This window comes from Malaclemys terrapin, chromosome 12 (assembly GCF_027887155.1).
Source record: "Malaclemys terrapin pileata isolate rMalTer1 chromosome 12, rMalTer1.hap1, whole genome shotgun sequence".
NCBI classification, from domain to species: domain Eukaryota; kingdom Metazoa; phylum Chordata; order Testudines; family Emydidae; genus Malaclemys; species Malaclemys terrapin.
The window spans coordinates 6,561,722-6,582,625 of NC_071516.1; the positions used below are offsets into that span (position 1 = coordinate 6,561,722).

Genomic DNA, 20,904 nt, shown 5'->3' on the forward strand with positions numbered 1-20,904 from the left:
AGTAAACAAATATGCTCGTAGGTATGCAATGTAAGAGGAGACATTACCAGATGCTATTTTTTTCTGTCTTAAAACACGGGGGGAATGATTTCATTGATGACCGACCATAACTGCTCCAAAATTTAGAGGTTGATTATTCCCCACCACCATCACACATACAGCATTGTTAAATTTTACCATCATCCACACTAGTCTTAGTCCTGAACAGCATTCTGGGGGTTATTTTAACATTATTTAGAAAATACACGGCAGCTGAGTGAGGTTTGTGAAGGAAAGCAAGAAGAAAACTATCACTCATGCTTGCCCCAGCTCTGCTCATCATCACCAGGAAAGCAAGTCCTAGAGGTCAGCTATAGTATTCAGCACTAAGCATCAAACAGTAGCAGGTCATGTTGGGTTGGGATGGGAATGTCGAAAAGCCACACTTGGTTTTGCTGTATGTATTTGACAAGGACTAATACAAGGCAAATCACTTCAGGCAGTTATGAATTCCTACACAAAAAAACTTAAACGGCACACATTTACCAGTGTGTCCAGTCTGGAATGAATGTCTTAGATGCATGGGATACCAATAGTAGAAAGTTAAATTCTGTATGAGATACTTCCATCAACAAAGAGTCTGGTCTAAAAAAATTAAAAGAAAATAATGAATATCTTTTAGAACAGACAAAGTCCAATCAAGGCTGGTTTAGATAGTCAGGAAGATGCGGGGGGGGGGGGGGGAGGGAAATACAACTGGGACATTTGCAACTCCTGGGGCCGATCCCTGCAAAACCTCAATGTCACAATGAGTTTGTTACTTCAGTGGAAATATTTGCGTGAGTAAGGGTTATTCATATGATTAAGGCTTTGAATTTTGTAATGACCTTCACAGCTGAACAGGGTCACCAATCAAACAGATCTTGTATTCAAGCCAAAACCAAGTGGCAAGGACAAAACCAAAGGTATCAAACTTGGCAAGCATTCTGCCTCAGTCATTACTGTTTCCAAAATGTTAACGCTGGAAAATGCACAGGGCATGAATTCTACCTGAACAGGAGCTGTCTGATAATATCATTTGTTTAACACCAAGATGTTTATCGTTTCAAAACATTCATTATAAGACACTCTTGCCCAGGGCCAATATATTCTGCAAGGACATAAATCATGGAGCATTTCTTTGTTTAATGCCTTCAGGTGAGTTTTTCCCCTGCCCACAACAGAACTTTACATAAATTCTATTAGGTGTCCCGTAGATCATTTTCTATACAAGACAATGCTTTGTCTAACAAATTGTAAGAAGCACACAAACAATTCCCACATCACCACATACTATGCCCTGGAACCTCCCAGTTCCATACAGTATTTATATTAAAGGATTAAGGGAACAATAGAACCTCAAAAGTCTGCAGATCGTGAATTATTGGACAAAGGAGGGTTTAATAATTGATGACTGCAGTTCAGACTGCCAATTAAGAATGAGAATGGAGACCTGTCTGCCTTCTTGGCATTTTGCATATTAAGGGACTTGTGTCTAGCCAGCAAAAATTGCACCTGTAAATGCTGCTGTGCATGCACAATCCTCTGACTTGCCAGCTCCAGTGCAGCACATGCCGGCCCCGGAGTGGATTTGTGAATGTAACCAACGGGAACGTGCAGAAGTTGTGATGCTCTTTAGGTGGCTGCATTCAACAATGTGGCCCATCGTTATCGGCGGGAAGGTCTGGTAAAAACTCGAGTCCTGTGTCTGTGCCATGTCTGTCAGCTGCTCACCTAGCTTAGCAATAGCAGGTGTTAAGATCAACAAGGTCAGAAAATTGAAACTTAGTGAAACTCTGAGGCTCGAGAGCTTTCCAGGGTTGCTCCTCCCATTAGCTACTCCTCCCTGCCTTTGGACTTTCCTGTAGGCCTCTCCAGTTTTCTCCACCTCATGAAAGGGCCCCATCCACAGGGAATGCAATGGATGCTGGTTTGAGGCCTTGTCTATACTACAGGGGAAATTCGATCTAAGCTACGTAAGAGTTACACGAATAGCGTAACTCAAATCGACATAGCTTAGATCTACTTACCGCGGAGTCCACACTACGCGATGTCAATGGGAGATGCTCTCCCGTCGACTCCCCCTACTCTTCTCGATCCGATGGAGTACAGGAGTCAACGGGAGAGTGATCTCCAGTCAATTTAGCGGGTCTTCACTAGACCCGCTAAATCGACCGCCGATGCATCGATCGCCGCTCGTGGATCCCCCGGTAAGTGTAGACAAGCCCTGAGTGTTAGGTACTTTCCAGTTCCACAACCAATAACTGGCCCAACTGCATCCTCCCCGCAAAACAAAGCCTCAGTCTGAATCCCAAAAGCTCTGACCCGATGCCACCAAATTCAACATGAAAACTGGAGTCTTTATGTAAGGCAAACCTGGACATCAGCCGCATCTGGGGCCCACAGCTGTCTAAGACCCATCGCTGGATCAGCAAAGGCACCAGAGAAAAGGAGACAGTGCGAGGAGGGAGCCGTGCCATGTTGAGAGGATTTGTGTTCCACTTGAGGACCAAGGAAAGCTTTGAGATGGGTTTTTTCCCAAACTGGTTGGCTCAGCCTTACATTAGAAGCATCCCCAGAGTTAGTACCACTATATGAGGGCAGTTTCAGCCCACAAACCCTGCATTTTTTTTTTTAATTCTGTGAGCATGCACAGGGCCCCCTAGCGCACCACAGAGAGGCAAGGAAAGCAGCCCAGTAACCCAAGGGATTTCCCAATCAAGAGTTCAGGCCTGTATTACATGGACTGAGATATCCTGCTTTCCGATGACCAGCCAACAAGGATCAAACCCGTATGTTCTTGTTCAGCTTTTTATTCTATTTTCACTTGGAAGTTTTGTCTAAGCAAGAAGAGAGCAAACATTTTAAGTCCCAAATTTTCTCTCAAGAGAATAATCTGCCATGCAACATTGAGAATTGCCTTTTATTTTAGGGGTTTGGAGGGGCTGGGGGGAAGCATCCTGTCAAAATGCTATCAGCATTGTATGCCAATTTTAAAGTCCCCCCCTGCCCAGCCCACCCGCTCCATAAAGAGGTAACCAAAATGTTATCTCCTTAGTACACAACAATTCCTACTATTTTATAGGAATGTTTCTTATAGATAAGAATGAAACCAAGAATACTCTATTGTTATCGTGACTCTGAAGAAGTCTGTATAACCCTTATATATTGTCTTGGATATGAAAACATGTAGAACCCAAAGCCACACAAGGATGACGTCAAACTGAAATTAGTTGGAAAAATTGTTTCTGGTTTTGTAGTATTCATTTTTCACTTTTTAGAATTCTGCAAAAACTGTTATACAAATATTGTTTAAAACAATCCCCCCGGTTTCTGGTAAATAAAACATTTGAACAATGGTTTATATAAGAGATATTAAATTGAGATAAAACAAATTGAAGAGTTAACAGTGTCACAATTTTTAAAGCATTTTTGACTAAGTAATTTGGTTCAAAAATTTTGACCAGCTCTAACTACAACCCCAGAAGTGAATGCTCCCAAACTTTGGGGGAATTCAGCATTGAGTTTGAACACTGAGCCTCAGACCCATCTCTCATGTATAATTACTAAGGCTCCAACTATGCTGTACTGCACGTAGCTCTGAAACAGTGATGACCTATGTTTTCAGTGTGCTGTTTGTTTTAATTTCTATCAAGTCCACCATACTGCTCTCAGAAGGACTGCAGCATGTAACAGTGACACACCCCATGCTCTCATGTACACATTACTTGTGTTCTTTCTGTTGTTTTCCTTAGTCTAAAAAGGAGATTATACACATTTTGCTCTTTTTGTATGGAAAGAGGTAACACTGAGTATATACCAACAGGACCTTTGAAGAAATCATTTGACATGTACATGAAGAGTAAGTATATTATCTTGAGAAAAGCAAATCTAGCTGAAACTCAGATTGACTTATAGTTATCTTGCTTCCAGATAAAGATTGCTAAATACGGGTGTGTAATATGACATTTAGACTCTTTCTTCTACATGCCAAAAACCATTCATGATCTGCCAAAAACACAAACAAAAGCCCCCAGAATAATACAAGGAGAAACTGGCTGCTAGAACACAAAAGTCAACAGTTATGAAACACTTTCCTTTTTGGCTGGTGTTGCCTGTGCATTGGTTTTAGATAGGTTGGTTGAGCAATCATGATGTTTCTTTGTCAAGGTCGCTAGAGGGACACCATTATTCATGCCCTGTGACCTTGTTCACAGCAAATCCACAGCACTTTAAGGAGGGAGAGCGGGGTTGGACATCAACTGTTCTGTATGTTTATTCATGGTTTTTTTTGTTTTGTTTAACATACAAGAGCTCACTAAACTATGGTAATTCTTTAAACACAGAACAGATAATCCACTGTCATAGGTTTGGGGGCTCAGACAGTTCTCAATTATCCTCTCCTGATGAGAGAGGCTCCAATACTTGAATCCAGCTTTCCTTTGATGCTGGTTTTCTTTCTGTACTCTTAATTTTTCACCCCTTTTAATTAATTTAGTGCTCAAAGGTTTCAGATTGACAGAACAATACCCCAATAATGCAATAGGGTGGGTAACTGGGACTCCATGCACGCACAAGAGTCCATGCCTACAAATTTGATTGCAGGATCAGAGCCCTAGAGAGAAGTCCTCCATCCACAGATTCAGTACAGGCAATGGCCATTCCAGCTTCTCCACACTATTCTTCTAGTGCCCCTCATAGCTAGAGTGGCTCAGAAAACACTATATATAATCTGTGAACATTTTTGAAAGAAATGAACGTCTCAGTTTTTTTGCTCAAGATTTGCATAGAAACTTGCAAGTTTAAAAAAAAAAAAGATTTGAAGGTTTTTAGTTTTTTCATAGAAAACCTGGAAAAAGTTTGAACAAGGACATTTTCCATAAAAGTTTTCAACTTAAAGAAAGGCCATTTATTGATAGGAAAATAAAGTTGTTGAACCATCAATTGTAACTAGCTCTTTTCAAAGAATGTCTGGAGAAAACATGTATAATGTTGTATTTCATCTTCATGTCCATATAGCTCAAAGTTTTCAAGAGCGACTAGTAATTTGGAAAAACCTCAATATTTGGGTGCCCAACTTGAAAGGACCTGATTTTCAGAAAGTTGGGCCCCTAACAGTGTTTCCCGATGGGCTCCTCAAAAATTGAGGCGTCTAAATATCACCAGTTGCTTTTGAAGATGTTGGCCAACATCTGAACCTGTTGATAACTACTAAACAACTATAACCTTTATCACTGTGGTTTCTGGGGAGACTGTCCACTAGGAATTGGACTAATATTTCTCAACTAATTTAAAATAACCTACTGTACATCTCTAATGAAACTGAAATCTGTACTGAGTCCCTAAATAACTCCAAAAATGTTACAAACATGATAGTTTCTCTCCTTCCAAATTTACTCTTTAACCCTATATTTTACATGCTACACCAAAAGGTTTTTGCAGTTCTTGCATTGGGTCACTTCCAGTCCCAGAGAGAGATTAATAATGCCAGACTATGCTGAGTTGAGCACCTGCTCGTTTGCAGGGGGAATGGTATTCACCTGGTCTTGCAGCTGAATTATAGGCTTTGTCTTCATTATTAAAATAAAAAAGGGGGCATAGTATACATCCACATGTCCTTTCTGACCTTGAAATGTATGAACTCTATATGGCGACAAGGCACTGGTAAATCTTACCTTGATGTAGCTAGTCAAGGTTAACCTTTACCACTCACCCATTGTTTACCTTGACTAGCTACATGGAGATAAAGACTACTTGTCTGGTCTCCACTAGGGTTTTACATTGAGATAACTATCTTGGGTCAGTTCTCTCAATAAAAATATCCTTTGTTTTTGCTGTAAGACATAGCCTTAATATAAACTGAACCACTAGAATATCTTACGTTTACATAGCGTCTTCCATCCAAAAAGGCTTTACAGACCATAGGCCACGTTCTGCCCTTGACTGTTGGAGTGAGGCTCCCATGATGCAGTCAATCTTTCAAAGCAGAGTTCCCAGTCACTGAGGCAGGGCCGGCTCCAGGCCCCAGCTTGGCAAGCAGATGCTTGGGGCGGCCACTCCGGAGAGGGGCGGCAGGTCCAGCTATTCGGCAGCAATTCGGCGGATGGTCCCTCACTCCCGCTCGGAGTGAAGGACCTTCCGTCGAATTGCCGCCGCAGATTGCGATTGCGGCCTTTTTTTTTTGGCTGCTTGGGGCTGCCAAAACCCTGGAGCCGGCCCTGCACTGAGGACTGGTATAAATGCTCTGTTGTTCTCATTCTCAGCTTACAATGATGTCTTATATCGAACTGGAGAGAAATCCTCTTCTAAGGCCTGGTCTACACTGGGGGGGGGATCGATCTAAGATACACAACTTCAGCTACGAGAATAGCATAGCTGAAGTCGATGTATCTTAGATCAACTTAGAATCACTTACTTCGCGTCCTCGCGGCGCGGGATCAACAGCCGCGGTGCCCCCATCGACTTTGCTTCCGCCTCTTGCCGAGCTGGAGTTCACCAGTCGAAGGGAGAGCGATCGGGGATCAATTTATCGCATCTACACGACATGCGATAAATCGATCCCCGATAGATCGATTGCTATCTGCCGATCCGGCGGGTAGTGTAGACGTACCCTACGAGGATCAATCTGGCCAACTCCCCTGTTGATCATTAATTTCAGAGGAGAACAAAGAGTGGATCCACAAACCAGTGAACCTCTCCAAGTCAGACTCCGGCATAGAAGCAAAGTCTCTATTTTAGAGCAAAAAATTGGCATTTGAAATGTTTAGTAAAACTCCAGAGTGGGTCACTCATGTGGTAGTTAGCTCTAGTTCACACTCCCACAGCAATTAAATGCAGAAGAGTGGCCATGAAAAAAAGGGACAAGATTCTTGTGCAAAGTGATTTCCTTTCTACTGCATGGTGTCAAGTATCAGGGGGTAGCCGTGTTAGTCTGTATCTACAAAAACAACAAGGAGTCTGGTGGCACCTTAAAGACTAACAGATTTATTTGGGCATAAGCTTTCATGAGAAGATCAAGAATGAGCTCTCAGAACTGGAGACTCTCATACAATACCAGCCTTCTACACAAACTTCCACGTGGCTGGACTTTACAAAAATGAGACAAAGCCATTTACAATGCACACTTCACTTCTCTACAGAGGACGAAGAAGTGAGGTTTTTACTCACGAAAGCTTATGCCCAAATAAATCTGTTAGTCTTTAAGGTGCCACCAGACTCCTTGTTGCCTTTCTACTGCAGTCCTTCTAGTCAAATACCCTCACATGCTCAGTAGAAGGGGAGGGCAGCCGCAGCAGTGCATATATAAACTGGTTTCTGCAGATACAGCTTTGAGCCATAAAGCAACAAAAACAATTTGTGCTGTACTCCCAGTTTGTATGAGCATGAGTACATTCTTGAGGGGAGGGGAGAGGGTTACATAATTGGACTAGCCAGGTTAGCTCTGCTTAAGTGACACCAAGTTTCCCCCTCCCCCTCCCACTTTTAATTTAGGCACGGGAGACTGAGGGCTGAGTTTCAAGAAGAAATCCAGGCAAGATCAGGCCTGATTTCCAGTCTTAAACTTTCTGTAGTAAGGAAACCCCAATACTCTGATTTTCAAGGCCAGATGGGACCATCACGATCATCTAATCCAACCTCCTACATAACACAGACCAGAGAATTTCACCCAATGATTCCTGCAAAAAAAACACACCAATAAGTTTGTGATTGAAGTACAGTGTGTCTTCTAGAAAAAGACATCCAAGCTTGATTTAAAGCTTTCAAGTGACGGAGAATCCACCAGGCCCCTTGAAGGGCTGCGATTTTCAACAGGGACTAGTGATTTTTGGTACCTCCATTTTGGCATGTCCAAATAAACACCTTAAATGAGCCTTATTTTTGGAAGTGCCCAGCACTTTGTTTAAGGTGTCAAGTTCAGCACCCAAATAAATCCTTATTCCCTTTTGAAAATCTTGGCCAATCTGTGCACCCATTTGCATTGTGGCTTTGTTCTTCGTGGGAGTGAATCTTCACTTCGTACCCTCTTTGTTTACCAAGAAGTAAATCCATGAACAGCTTTTTAGTCCACGAGTGCTCAGTCCAGCCCAAGTATATAAAAGAGAAGGGCTTGTCTACACAGGAAAGTTAATTTGGGTTAAGGTAGGGTGTGAATTGAAAGCACAATAGCGATTCCAGGATAACTCCGTGTGTAGACAAGCTATTCGTTGTGTACAGTTGGTAATGACTAAAGCCGTGTCTACACGAGCGAGCTTATAGTGCACAGCTGTACTGATGTATCTGTGCCACTGTAAGATCGTTCTTGTAGCTGCTCTACACCGATGGGAGAGAGCTCTCCCATCAACAGAATAAAACCGCCACAAACAGCGGCAGTAGCAATTCGGCAGGAGAAGCTTCTCCCACCGACATAGCGCGGTGCACACTACCCCTTTTGCTGCCGAAACTTAGGTCACTCAGGGGTGTGTTTTTTCATACCCTGAGCGACATAAGTTTTGCTGACATAAGTGGCAATGTAGACATGGTTAACCGGCCTCTTCTATAGAGCACCCCATACGCTGATTTTTGCTCTCTGATATATATGCACAATGCCTAATAAGTCAATGGAATTTGCATGCACATATACAAAGGAAGAATGAGAAGAGACACAAGGGATGTAAAATAAACCCAGCCTTGTAAAACGTGCTGCTGAGTTACTAATCAGAGACAAAGCCATGTTAGTCTGGATCTGTAAAAAGCGACCAAGAGTCCTGTGGCACCTTATAGACTAACAGACGTATTGGAGCATAAGCTTTTGTGGGTGACTACCCACTTTGTCAGAGACTCTTTGTCGCTTTAATCAGAGACAGGACTTCACTTAGTCAAGAAGAAGGAGATCACTAAGAACTGCCAACTAAGTACCAAGAACACATTAGAAGGGGACCACCCCACTCTGACTGCCTCCTTCTGCTGGTCTGAGGGCCACTCCACTCTTTATGCCTTGCTGTGCAGCACAGGGGAGCATAGGATACCAACAGAGGGTCCTGTGGCACCTTTAAGACTAACAGAAGTATTGGGGGCATAAGCTTTCGTGGGTAAGAACCTCACTTCTTCAGATGCAAGACAGGATTCCAGAGGACTCGAAAAAAGCGGAGTCCTGGTGGAGTTTGTTTATATATCTCTCACGCAGCTATTTCTGGCTGGGAAAGCTGTTTTGACACCAAACAAGTTCATCTCAACAGCCAATCCAAACTGAGAGCAATTGTGAACTTGTCAGAAGCCAAACAATCCTGAAGGTAGAGCAAAGATTTGCACAGCCAAACCCAGAACTAGGGCAGGGGCATGTGGAGTCAAGGGAGGAGGGGGAGTGTATATAAAAATAGAATAGGACTGATTAATCTTATTTAGTTATCAAAGTTCACAGAAGAAAAACATCAGCCAGTCAGAACCCAGTTCATTCTTAAAAGTACAGTAGTCTCTTCCACCACTTATGGAGGAGCAACTGGGGTTCAGTGGGCGAGCAGACTACAGAGCTCTGCTCCAGTTCCCTCTGCTATGGCCTCAGGCAAGTCACTCAGCCTTTCTGCCTCAGTTTCCCCATCTATAGCCACCTGCCTGACAGAGGGTTGGAAGAAGAAGTTGCCTGTAATAAAGAGTGCGACACACATGCCAAGTTTGGAACTCATGATTGGCCCCTGGGTGCAAAATGCTAAGCCAGATTCACATACCTCAGCATTGGCCGCTTTGATTTTGCTCACTTCTGGTCTCAACTGGACTATTACAGACCAGGTGCTGGCAGGGTGGGGGGAGTAGGAAAAAAAGGGGGAGAAGTCAGCTGATCCATAGTGGAGTCCTTCTCCCTCCTCACCCCAAAAGGAGGACTCTTCACTCACCAGTCATACACACTCTCTCCCTCCACTTCTGCCATGCTGTACAAAGCAGCAGGGCCACCCAGAGGATTCAGGGGGCCTGGGGTCTTCGGCGGAAGACCCAGCACTTCGGCGGTGGGTCCCTGGAGCGGAAGGACCCCCTGCCGCGGGTCTTCAGGGCACTTCGGTGGTGGGTCCCTGGAGCAGAAGGACCCCCGGCCACCGAACTGCCACCGAAGACCCGGAGCGGAAGAAGCTCTGGGGGCCCGGGGCCTGCGAGAGTTTTCTGAGGCCCCCAGAGCGAGTGAAGGACCCCGCTCCAGGGGCCCCGAAAAACTCTCATGGGGGCCCCTGTGGGGCCCGGGGCAAATTGCCCCACTTCCCCCCCCCGCCCCGGGCGGCCCTGCAAAGCAGGGAAGCAGCCAGCCGGGGTTCTCAATGAGAGGAAAGGAGAAAAAAAGAGAAGTAGCTTCTGGATTCTTCAAGAGCATCCCAAAACCAAGACTGCAGCAGCAAGAGTATTAGCTCCTGACTGTGTACCACACCTGCAGCACCTTCCCTTCCACCGAGACAAGCACTGAGCACGCTTTGGAATCTTGTTATCTGCAGTCAGTTCCATTTGTCCATAGACGCAATAGGGCAGAGCAGGGGCGGCCAACCTGAGCCTGAGAAGGAGCCAGAATTTACCAATGTACATTGCCAAAGAGCCCCAGTAATACGTCCGCAGCCCCCCATCAGCTCCCCCCACCCCTGCTCCCAGCACCTCCCACCCACCCGCAACCCTGCTGATCAGCGCCTCCCGCTCCCTCTCTGCACCTCCCGATCAGCTGTTTCATGGCTTGCAGGAGGCTCTGGGGAGGAGGAGCGAGGGCATAGCAGGCTCAGGGGAGAGGGCGGGAAGGGATGCAATGGGGTCAGGGCCTGTGGCAGAGCCAGGGGTTGAGCAGTGAGCACTCCCCGGCACACTGGAAAGTTGGCGCCTGTAGCTCCAGCCCCGGAGTCAGTGCCTGTACAAGGAGCCGCATATTAACTTCTGAAGAGCCGCATGTAGCTCCAGAGCCACAGGTTGGCCACCCCTGGGGTAGAGTAAATTTGACGGGTCACAGCTGCTGAACTGTATTAAATCCATTTGCTGTTATCCAGGCAACAAGAAACTCAAGCCTGTTGCAAAGAGCAGGTCAAAGGTGCAACGAAGCCTGGTCTTCATTGCTCCCCAGCTGGGAGCAGGGCTCACCTTCTCTGACCTGACGTAATGTTTGCATCCCAAACAGCAGGTGAAAACGTCGCCTAGGGTAAACTAATCTCTCTCAGCTCCCCTACCCTTTCACTCTTACACCAGCGCCTGGTGGCTTTGTTTTATACATGTTCCATCCCACATGCTCTCCAGCCCAATTCCCCTCACGCATTATTCCCCTCACAGAAACAGCCGCCATCAATCACGCTCACCTCACACACACCAAGCCAACCCAGACTTCTTGTTCAGGATGAGCTGATGCTGTAATGAGCACACCCTAAAGAGCTCCTTGGGACCCACTCACAACAGGAAAGCTCTAGATTTCTTGGCATCCTTTCTATTCTATAGGCTCATTCAATGAGCGAGTTCAGGCTGGCAACAGTGAGGGAGCTGACTGAGCAAAGAGTGGTACAAGATGGGTGGCTTGATGGTACGGGTTGTCACACATTTGACCCAAGTTCTCTTCCTTGCTGCTAAGAGCCAGAAAGATCTGACGGGCCATTTAGCATAATAGAGTAGGAGCTCTGCTCATGGGAGGTTAGTCACAAGGTGTAGTAAATCCATGGCCCATATCATGAACATCCCTGTAGAGGACTCAGATGTCACCAGACTGAATTCCCAGGGTAAATTAGATACTGATCCTGCAAGTAGATCCAGGCAGATGCCCCCTTCTACCTGCACAGATATGATTGCAAGTTTGACACCCATAATGATGGTTTTAGTCCCTCCCTGAATATTTGAGCCCAATGTTTTTGACCCTCAAGTGGCACAGGACATGGTGCTTGTTTAAAACATCCCATTACTTGGGATGTTTACAACAAGGCTGGGCAAAGCGCTAGAAAAATATCCTGTCGAGAACAATCCTGCACTGCCCAGGGGATGGGCCATTCCTTAAAGGTCACATTTCTGTGGTGAGCAATTTAAATGATGCAATTCAGTAAGAAGTCCAGCTGCTGTTTTGCTTCCCACTACAGCAGACCTGGGTTCAGTTTCCAAGACTTGGTCCCTCACCGCTTGGACTCAAAGTATTGCAAAGGCAGCAAGCTTTGGCTTACAGAGGGAAGGAGCCATCAAACAGCAATTCTTCCAGCTACAGAGAGTCCTTGGCAACTCCCAGCGCTAAGAAGGTGGTATCTAGTGACAAGGCAAGGTGAGGTATGTGGGACGTACAATAACCAGGAGAAGTGGTTGACCCTCATTGTCTTTCTTCATATACACCTCTACCTCGATATAACGCTGTCCTCGGGAGCCAAAAAATCTTACCGCATTATAGGTGAAACTGCGTTATATTGAACTTGCTTTGATCCACCGGAGCGTGCAGCCCCCCCCCCCCGCCTCCCCCAGAGTGCTGCTTTACCGCGTTATATCCGAATTTGTGTTATATCGGGTCGCATTATATCGAGGTAGAGGTGTACTTTGATTGCAAGCTCTTTGGGGCACGTGCTGTCTTGTTTGTTTGTTATTGAGGATCTAGTGCCTGGCACAACGGGCCCTGATGCCATGCTGGGCATTGTAGGCTCTTAGCATAATACAAATAAATAACAAGGATAAGGCCGACACTCTAAGGACCCACTGGAGTAGGGTGCCTCCCTTCCTGACCCAACTAACAGATCCTAAAATTAGCTAGTGACATGAGTTCTGGATGTTTCACATTGCTTACGGAAGCAAGTTCTCTATTCTCCTCCCAAATAAAAATCTTGGAGCTTAATAAACAGCCTGTGCTCCTGGAGGGAGAGAGATGAACAGGGATTTTTCCATTTAAAAACAGAACAGGTGCCTGTGAAGTGATTATCCCCTTCATTTGCAGGCAGGGAAGGAAAGCATTGGCTCATTCCTAAAGAGTTTTATCAGATACATTGAAGAAGAGATAATAAATCACCCTGAATGTGGTGTCAGAATTGGGGTAGTTCAACACAGTGGGTAAAGCGACTGAGGAGCCTACGGTGATGTTTTGGAGACCACACAGACCAGTAAGGGGTTCTGCCTTGTAACCAGGAAGGACTTTGTGCTCTGCAGCTATGGCTCAGATCCCTAACACCAGTAACCAGCCCACAAGCAGAAGGTCTTACCCTGGCTGTCACCAGCCCAGTTACTCTTTGCAGGGTGACACCTACACCCTGTTTTCAGAAGAGACTTGGGCACTTTGCCACCTAAATCATTTTTGAAACTGGAACTTCGGGTAAAATTTTCAACAGTGTCATTCTCAAAACTCGCTAAAACTTTCCCAGCCCAGATCAGAGATGCAGCAACTAAAATGATCAGCTAGAAACATGTACGGAAGACCAGAGACCTTGTGTTAGCAGCTCAATGCCACAACTCAGACTCCAAGGCTGACAAGGTGTCCTTCTCTCCAAGGAGTATTGAGCAAAACAAGGGCTAATGTTTGAAAAGCAAACAACGACTCAACAATGAAGAGGAAGCTGAAGTCTGCTTCCTTCCCAGGTGCCCATGTCCTAGGAACTGGTTGTTTTATTTAATGAGGGAAGTTTTTCCCTTCACTTAGGAAGTTTGGGAGGAGAGGAGAGTAAAGCCCATGCTAAAAATCCAGGGGTGATTACTAAAAAGAAACTGATTTTTATAAAAGACAAATCAGGAAATACCTTAGAAGAGAGAGATTTTGGTCACTTGGAAACTCCAGAAGGAAGAAAAGCTCTGCACAGAAACAGTGCTTTGAACCCACAAGAGCTGGGGGACAGGGACACGCTAGACCGTTTGTAGCCACAAGCCCACTAATAGCTCTTTTAGCCTCTTATTTCAGCTTCTTTTCATCCTTGTTTCTCTCTTCTCCCTCCCAACCCCCCTGCAAACTGCATTCGCCACCTGATTAATAATTACAACCGCTCATTTATACAGGCACATCAGGCCAGAGTTGAGTGACAGCTAAAGCTCCCCCCCCCCAAAAAAAAATCTGAGTTCCCCTTACCTCAGCTGCTCTCCTGCAATCATCACCTCTGCTCTGTGATGTCTCTCGGTTGCTTTATTCTTCAGGCTGTTGCTAATACTCTCCATCCTGGCTCAGGCACACATCAGAGGTTGGAAGAGCTTAGCGGTGTTTGGTGTGCGAGCATGTGTGTGCAAACAGCTGCCTCCCAGCTCCAGAGGATCATTCAGGGAGCTCTTTGACAGCTACAGCTGACGTCCCATTTACTTTCCTGCCTTTCTGTTTACAGTATGTGTGACTGCCAGAGTCAACTGATTAGCACTGCCCAGCTCCACTCCTCCTTAGCAGAGCTAAGGCACCTGGTATAGGCTGTTTGCAGCGTCTCCGGGAGAAGATGGGAAGCAGGAAATTCGGGAGCACTCAGGGGGCTGTTTCCAAAGGATGATTTCCTCCCCTCTCCCCCTTGACTATGCTCAATCCTGGCTGCGTAACAGGTAGGTGCAGGTACCTAATGTTTTTCTCCTGGAGCATGTCATTTGGAGGTGGAGCCTGCTGCAATTTGATCCTTACTTTGGGTTCCTCCCTTTCTCCCTGCAAACTGCCTTGGGATGAAAGAACCCTTGTGTTGTACCTGGGGAAAGCCAGCTGGCTGCTCCAAGAGGCTCAGAGCCCTAGCACTGCCGCTGCCCTTGGCCTGAAGCGGCTTTAATAAACAACGCTAAGGTTGAAGAAGAAGGTGTGGTTTTCAATAGGCTGTGGAGTGTGTCTCTCCCCTGAAATCAGGGGGAAAGTGCTCATTAAGGAGCTGGAACAAGCTGAGCAAAATCAGAGGTGGGTCCTGCACAAGGGTAATTCACAGGGTTAAGCAGTTTGGGGTTGGCGACAACAGCAACTAAACACCTTGTGATAGACAGGGGTCACCTTCGACCTGGTCTTCCCTCTCCCATCAGGGTTGGTGCCCAGGAGGATCCTCACCACTGCTAGAGCAGCGACTCGGGGTGGAGTCATCCACCTGTAGGCTTCCAGAGAAGCAACTCCTGAAAGCTACAGGGACCTGCATTCCCTAGGGGCGACACAGGAGTGGTGGAAGGCCCTTACATACACACACAGGCTTCCCCTGCCAGAACAAGCCCTCAGGTCCCAGGGACTTGGCACCATGCAGTGGGTACTTTGTGCCCAGCATACACACCATGACAATTAGAGGCCCCAGCCTGAGAATTAAAAAGGAATGTGAACGCTAATAACTCCAGATGCCAGCAGGGCCTTTGCACTCTGCCACCAGCGGGGGATGAAGTCAGTTGACTCTCACATGAAATACTGAAGCTGCTTTCCAAAGGCTTAGTGGGGCAGAGCCTGGAGCTGTGTATTAACACACACAGGCAAGCCACGCAAACAGCACAGGGAAAGATCTGCCTGAAAGGGTGCCCCTTGACTAGGAAACAGGGTGTGTTCTTATCTGATGGTAGCTCGCACTTGGTAACGAACATGAGGTACATTCCCAGTGAAGTCAAGGCAGGGTGTAGTTTTCATATTCCTGAGGTGGAGGCAAAGACTCCAGTGGCAGTCTAGGGTTTACCACGACCTGCTCACTCATGTTAAACAGCCTGTGATTTTACCTCACATTTATTACCTCACATGAGCTAACATGAGGCAAGAACACCCCCTTTTTTCCTACTGAAGACGAGGCCAAAGACGATCTGGGCACATCTATGCTGCAGTCACAGGGTGCAACTACAGCTCGAGTAGGTGTTCCCAAGCTAGCTTTAATCTAGCTCTGGCCCTGGAACAATGAAACCGTGGCAGCGTGCACTTCAGCGTGAGCTAGCCCTGCTGAAACACTGCTAGATTCAAACTACTTCAGGTAAGTCTACCTGAGCTGGAATTTCTCCATGATTTCAGTCCAGACAACCCTCAGAGACCACATGCTTGGCCCATTCTCTGTTAGACCTGCTGTAGGTATTGCAAAGGTCTCCAGCAATTTCAGACTATGCCAAGCCGCACGTGCTCCAAGCCCAAGGCACACTGCAGAAAGTGAAGGACCGTTGACACAGCGTTCGGAACTGCTCAGTTCCCACTTGCTTTTTGTCTTTGAATTTTTTTCTCCTGAAGTAGAGAGGATGAGATCTGTCTGCTCTGCAGGAGGCCCAGTTTGTTCTCTGGGGATAGGAAAGATCTCGTAATTAATCCTTGTGGCTTTGGCCAGTATTTCCTCTCCCCCACTGAGCCTCCCTCACTGGCATGCTGCGCACCAGAGGTTGCTGCATTTCTGTGCTGAATTTACAATTTATGAAGCACTTTGGGGATCCTTGGGCATGAAAATTTCTATGTAAATATACCATTAAAGGCCTTATATTTCACTAACCTCTAGCACCCCCCCATCCAGGAGGGCTGGGTCTGTTTAGATTGTCACAGTGATTTCTGAGGCACTGTGGTAATTTGGGTATAGGCTTAGAAGTCAGCATGCTGTGTCACGGACTGCTCTGGTCAGAGGCAGCCTGACAAGCCTTTGTAACTGTGTGCACCTGGCTCTATGTACATCTGGCACCTCCCATAACAGGGGTTTTGTCTGTAGCCTGGAAGCTGATCTGCCACGTGACTCCAGTAGAGAGAGACAGCCTCCAGCCAGCAACGTCTACCCCAACTTACTCCAGTTCTTAGCTCACAACAGCCCCCCCTGGACCTTGTCAGTGCCATTCCTCCGGCAAGTTAGAAGGGAACCTGAGGTGCTCCTCTGACCTGGTCGCTGGGCATCTGGTCTCTCCTAGTGATTCCAGCGCCAGCCAGCCTGAGAGTGAAGGACCTGAACTCTGAACCACTGAAATGACAAAGCAATAGACACCTCACAGACCACTGAGCACAGGATTTTATGGTAACCATGTGGTTTCATTGTGGATTCAGCAGTTTGTATTTTTATCGGAAGGTGTACAGGAATATAGCCAGAAATGACAGAACCATGTGTCAATAGCATCATGGTTACATAGAGATGATCATAGAAGATCTAAACATAGACCTTGTATCCAAAAATCCATTGTTGTTCCTTGCCCCTAACCCTAAAACAGCTCTCAAATCAATAGGGAGCTTTTGAGTTATAATTTGGCATGTAAGATGTCTCAGGCTGTGGAACTCATTGATTTCCTATTTTTCTATTACAAGTAACAGTGATGAAAAAAATTAATAGACGGCAGTAATTTATCTTTCAATGACTTCTACTAAACCCATATGGGGGCCTGGAGTGTACCCTTAGGGCCAAAGTAAGTCTTGACCCCTTGACTTGGTCCTATATCTAGTTTAGCAAAGGCAATCCTCCTCCTAGCTTAGATAGAACTATGTAGTTCTGAATGCCGCTCAGTAGCCTAAAAACAGTCACTAGCTTAGAATCAAATCCCGGGAGTCCAAAATCAAAGTTCATAAAGCGTTTCCTCATACAATCAGGCACCACTTGCATTTATAACAAAGAACTGCAGTAACACTTTGCCCCTTCAAATATTAAACTGGGTGATCTCCTTGTTTGCAGGTCTTAGTAACTAGTAACTAAGGCACTGATCTTGCAAAGACTTAACACTCATGCTTAATTTTGTGCACATGAGAAGTCCTAAAGCTAAGCATGTGTTGGATTGGGGTCTAATTGGCAAGAAAAGTAAGCCCACATGGCTCTGTCACTGCCCATGCCATGATATTTGCCTATGCTATGCCACCTGTTTTTGCCCTTTAACATCTACTCCCAGGGAGGGATACCACCTCAGCTGCTGCTGGCCTTTCCCATCATTACCAACATCTTTTCCCAAAGTTTGGGCAGACACAGAAGCAATGCTATTCAGACTGCAAAGGTCAGCAGAAGAAGAACCAGGAAGTAGTTAATTAAAGTTGTTGTTGACATTGGATGTACATGCAATTATATTCCCTTCATCTCAATCAGGAGTGAAAAATATTCGCTGGCAGAAACAAGCAAAAACCAAGAGACTGATACAGGGGAAAAAATCTTGCAAAAGAAAATGTGGGGAGGATAGGACAGGGAGTGAGCCACGTCAGCTAGGGAGACTTTTTGCTTCAATTAGAAGCCTAATAAAGCTGAAGTAGTAATAAACCAGATGCCAGATTTAATTAGATCAGCTTAGGCAGCAGTTCACCATGCAGGAACTGGGTAGCTAATATCCCCACCAGAGCACTGGCTCTGTGACATTGATGACTGAGTGTTCTTCTTTGACGGAGAATACAGCCATCTGTCTGAACTAGGTCATTAAACTCAACCTCACCCCTTGCGTTGTTCTGCTACAGACTGAAGTTTGCAGCTCAGGCCCATCACATTTGTTTGATAGTTCTGGACCAGATGACCACCAGGTCCATCCCATTCATGTGCCAGATCTCAAAATCATGATTACATTCGATTTCTAGAAGAATTTGACCAGGAGGAAGGGAGAAAATCTGACCAAAGGAGCCACTCTTACTTAGATGAGGTCCCACTACTTATCAAGATAGACGGGGACCTTAATGTTAACTTCAATTCTTCTTCACTGCAAGAATTGAGCTTGGTGAAAGCTCGGCTAAGCAGCGGTAGTCCATTCACCCCTGGGCACGGCCAGTTGGTTTATGCTGTCTTTGATAGCTTTCTGTGGGGGTTCTTAAATTATTGAGATGAGCCAAAAAAGAACTTCCCAGTCATTCATAAACACAAGCTATTGATTTATTAATAAATAATAAACACATGTATTTATATATTTAATTGATGACAGACCAAGCAAGCAAAGTATGGGAGGCTTCAGGAGTGGGATAGCCAGCAGGGATGGTTGATCATACATGACGAGGTCATAAGACCAAGAAGAGAAAAGTCCTATTAGATCCTCTAGGCCTAGATGCTCAAGGTGCTTAGGAGCCTAACTGCCATTGATTTCAGTGGGAGCTGAGTGCCTAAATACCTTTGAAGATCTGGGCCCTAGTTCATCCTCTTGGGCTTGTTCCCGTCAAACTCTTCTCTGGTGTTCTGTGTAGCCTAATCTAAGATGTCCTCAGCCATGCAGTTTCCACCACTTCCCTTTGGAGACTGTTCCGCAGTTCACAGATCTCCTGCTCAGGAGATTCCTGGGTGATATCAGGCCAAATTAATCCTTGGTATAACTATACTGGTTTGAGTAGAGTTACCCCAGGGATATATTTTAGCCTAGATTCTTCATTTAGTTTGCATAACTTCTGCTCAGCTCCTCCTCATGCCTCCTGTTAATGCTGCTTCTTGTTTGGCATTCACACTCTTCAGACATCTGTAGATAGCTGTCACATTCCCCCACTAGCTCTAGCAATAGTCATGCTATTATCCCTATTTAGGTTAACCTTTCCCCCCATATTAATCCCCCTAGACTGTCAGTTGTGGTAGTGGTTCTTCACCGAACATCTCCCTTCTGACACTGAGGTGCCCAGGAATGCAGCATTCCAAGTGTGGTTTCAACACAATTCTATTCTCCCTTTGTTACAACTGACTACCGCACTTTTGCTGTCATATCGCACAGCCAATTGTGTATCTTAATAATCCAGTTTGATGACCACAATGCATTGTATGCCTGCTGAGAGGTTCAAAGAGAACGAAAATCCACCAGAACCATCAGAACTTTCTCCTTTTATCTTCCAGAGAGTCCACACATTTATTTAAAATTAACGTTGCAATAAACAGGTTGTTTTCTTTTTCCAGTGGCCTAAAACATTAGCAGAATGTGAGGAGGAGAACATCGAGCTCCTTTATACCCGTGTAGACCCAATTGCTTAACAACCAATGGCTTCATCCAGTCCATAGGGGCAGCTAAGAGACCTAAGACAGTGCAAACCCACTGGGGATTTTGTATCCTGGACTCTAATGGAACTACACCAGGGATGGATTCAGACTTTTGAGAGAGAGGTGAGCACTTGGGCCCTGATCTGCAGAGTTGGGTTGCCAACTTTCTAATTTCACAAAACCGAACACCCTTCCCCAAGGCCATGCCCCTGCCCCGCCCCTTATGAGGCTCTGCCCCCTCCCTCCATAGCTCACTCTCCCCCACCCTCACTCACTTTCACTGGGCTGGGGCAGGGGTTTGGGTTCAGGAGGGGGTGAGGGCTCTGGGGTGGGGCTGGGGATGAGGGGGTTGGAGTGCGGGGGGGGCTCAGGGCTGGGGCAGGGGGTTGGGTTCGGGAGGGGGTGAGGGCTCTGGGGTGGGGCTGGGGATGAGGGGGTTGGAGTGCGGGGGGGGCAGGGTGTGGGCTCTGGAAGGGAGTTTGGGTGCAGGAGGGGGCTCAGGGCTGGGGTAGAGGGTTGAGGTGCAGGAGGGGGTGTGGGGTGCAGGCTCCGGGAGGGAGCTCAGGGCTGGAGCAGGGGGGTGGGGTGCAGGATGCAAGCTCTGGGATGGAGTTTGGGTGCAGGAGGGGGCTCTGATCTGGGGCAGGGGGTTGGGTGCAGGAAGGGGTTCGGGGTACAGGCTCCTGCCGGGCAGTACTTACCTTAGGTGGCTCCCAGTCGGCAGCGCAGTGAGGCTAAGCCCTGGCTCTGCGCTGCTCCTGGAAGCAGCCGGCATGTCCCAGCGGCCCCTAGGCAGAGGGGTCAGGGAGCTCTGCCCGCTGCCTGAGCCTGCAGGCACCGCCCCCACAGCTCCCTTTGGCCATGATTCCCAGCCAATGGGAGTGGCGGGGCCAGCACGCAGAGCTTCTCTGATTCCCCCTTTAGACAGGGCTGGCCTTGCAGTGGCTGTGTAACCGCAATTTTCATCCACTGTCAGCTAGTGCTGTACCCGCAGCCACAGCCCATGCAGACCCTACAAGGTGACTTTTTCCCACCTTTTGGCCCTCCTTATTCTGGGCTAATCCCCCTGGGGCTCCTGTGGCACCTGCCATAAAACAGAACTGCTCTCATTGACATGGGTTTCTACCCCCACCCACCAACCAGCCCTGGGCTGCTCTGTGCCCACAGCCGC

General features: G+C 46.6%; 1 protein-coding gene across 1 annotated transcript in view; it reads right to left on the minus strand.

Moving 5' to 3' along the window:
- The window catches only part of LOC128846367 (DEP domain-containing mTOR-interacting protein-like), a 36,066-nt gene extending 21,653 nt beyond the window's left edge, over positions 1-14,413 (minus strand). Inside the window, exon 1 of the mRNA XM_054045422.1 lies at positions 14,018-14,413. Coding sequence (XP_053901397.1) covers positions 14,018-14,103 — 86 coding nt within the window. The 5' untranslated portion in view covers positions 14,104-14,413. The remainder of the gene's footprint in view (positions 1-14,017) is intronic.
- Positions 14,414-20,904: the final 6,491 nt, after the last annotated feature.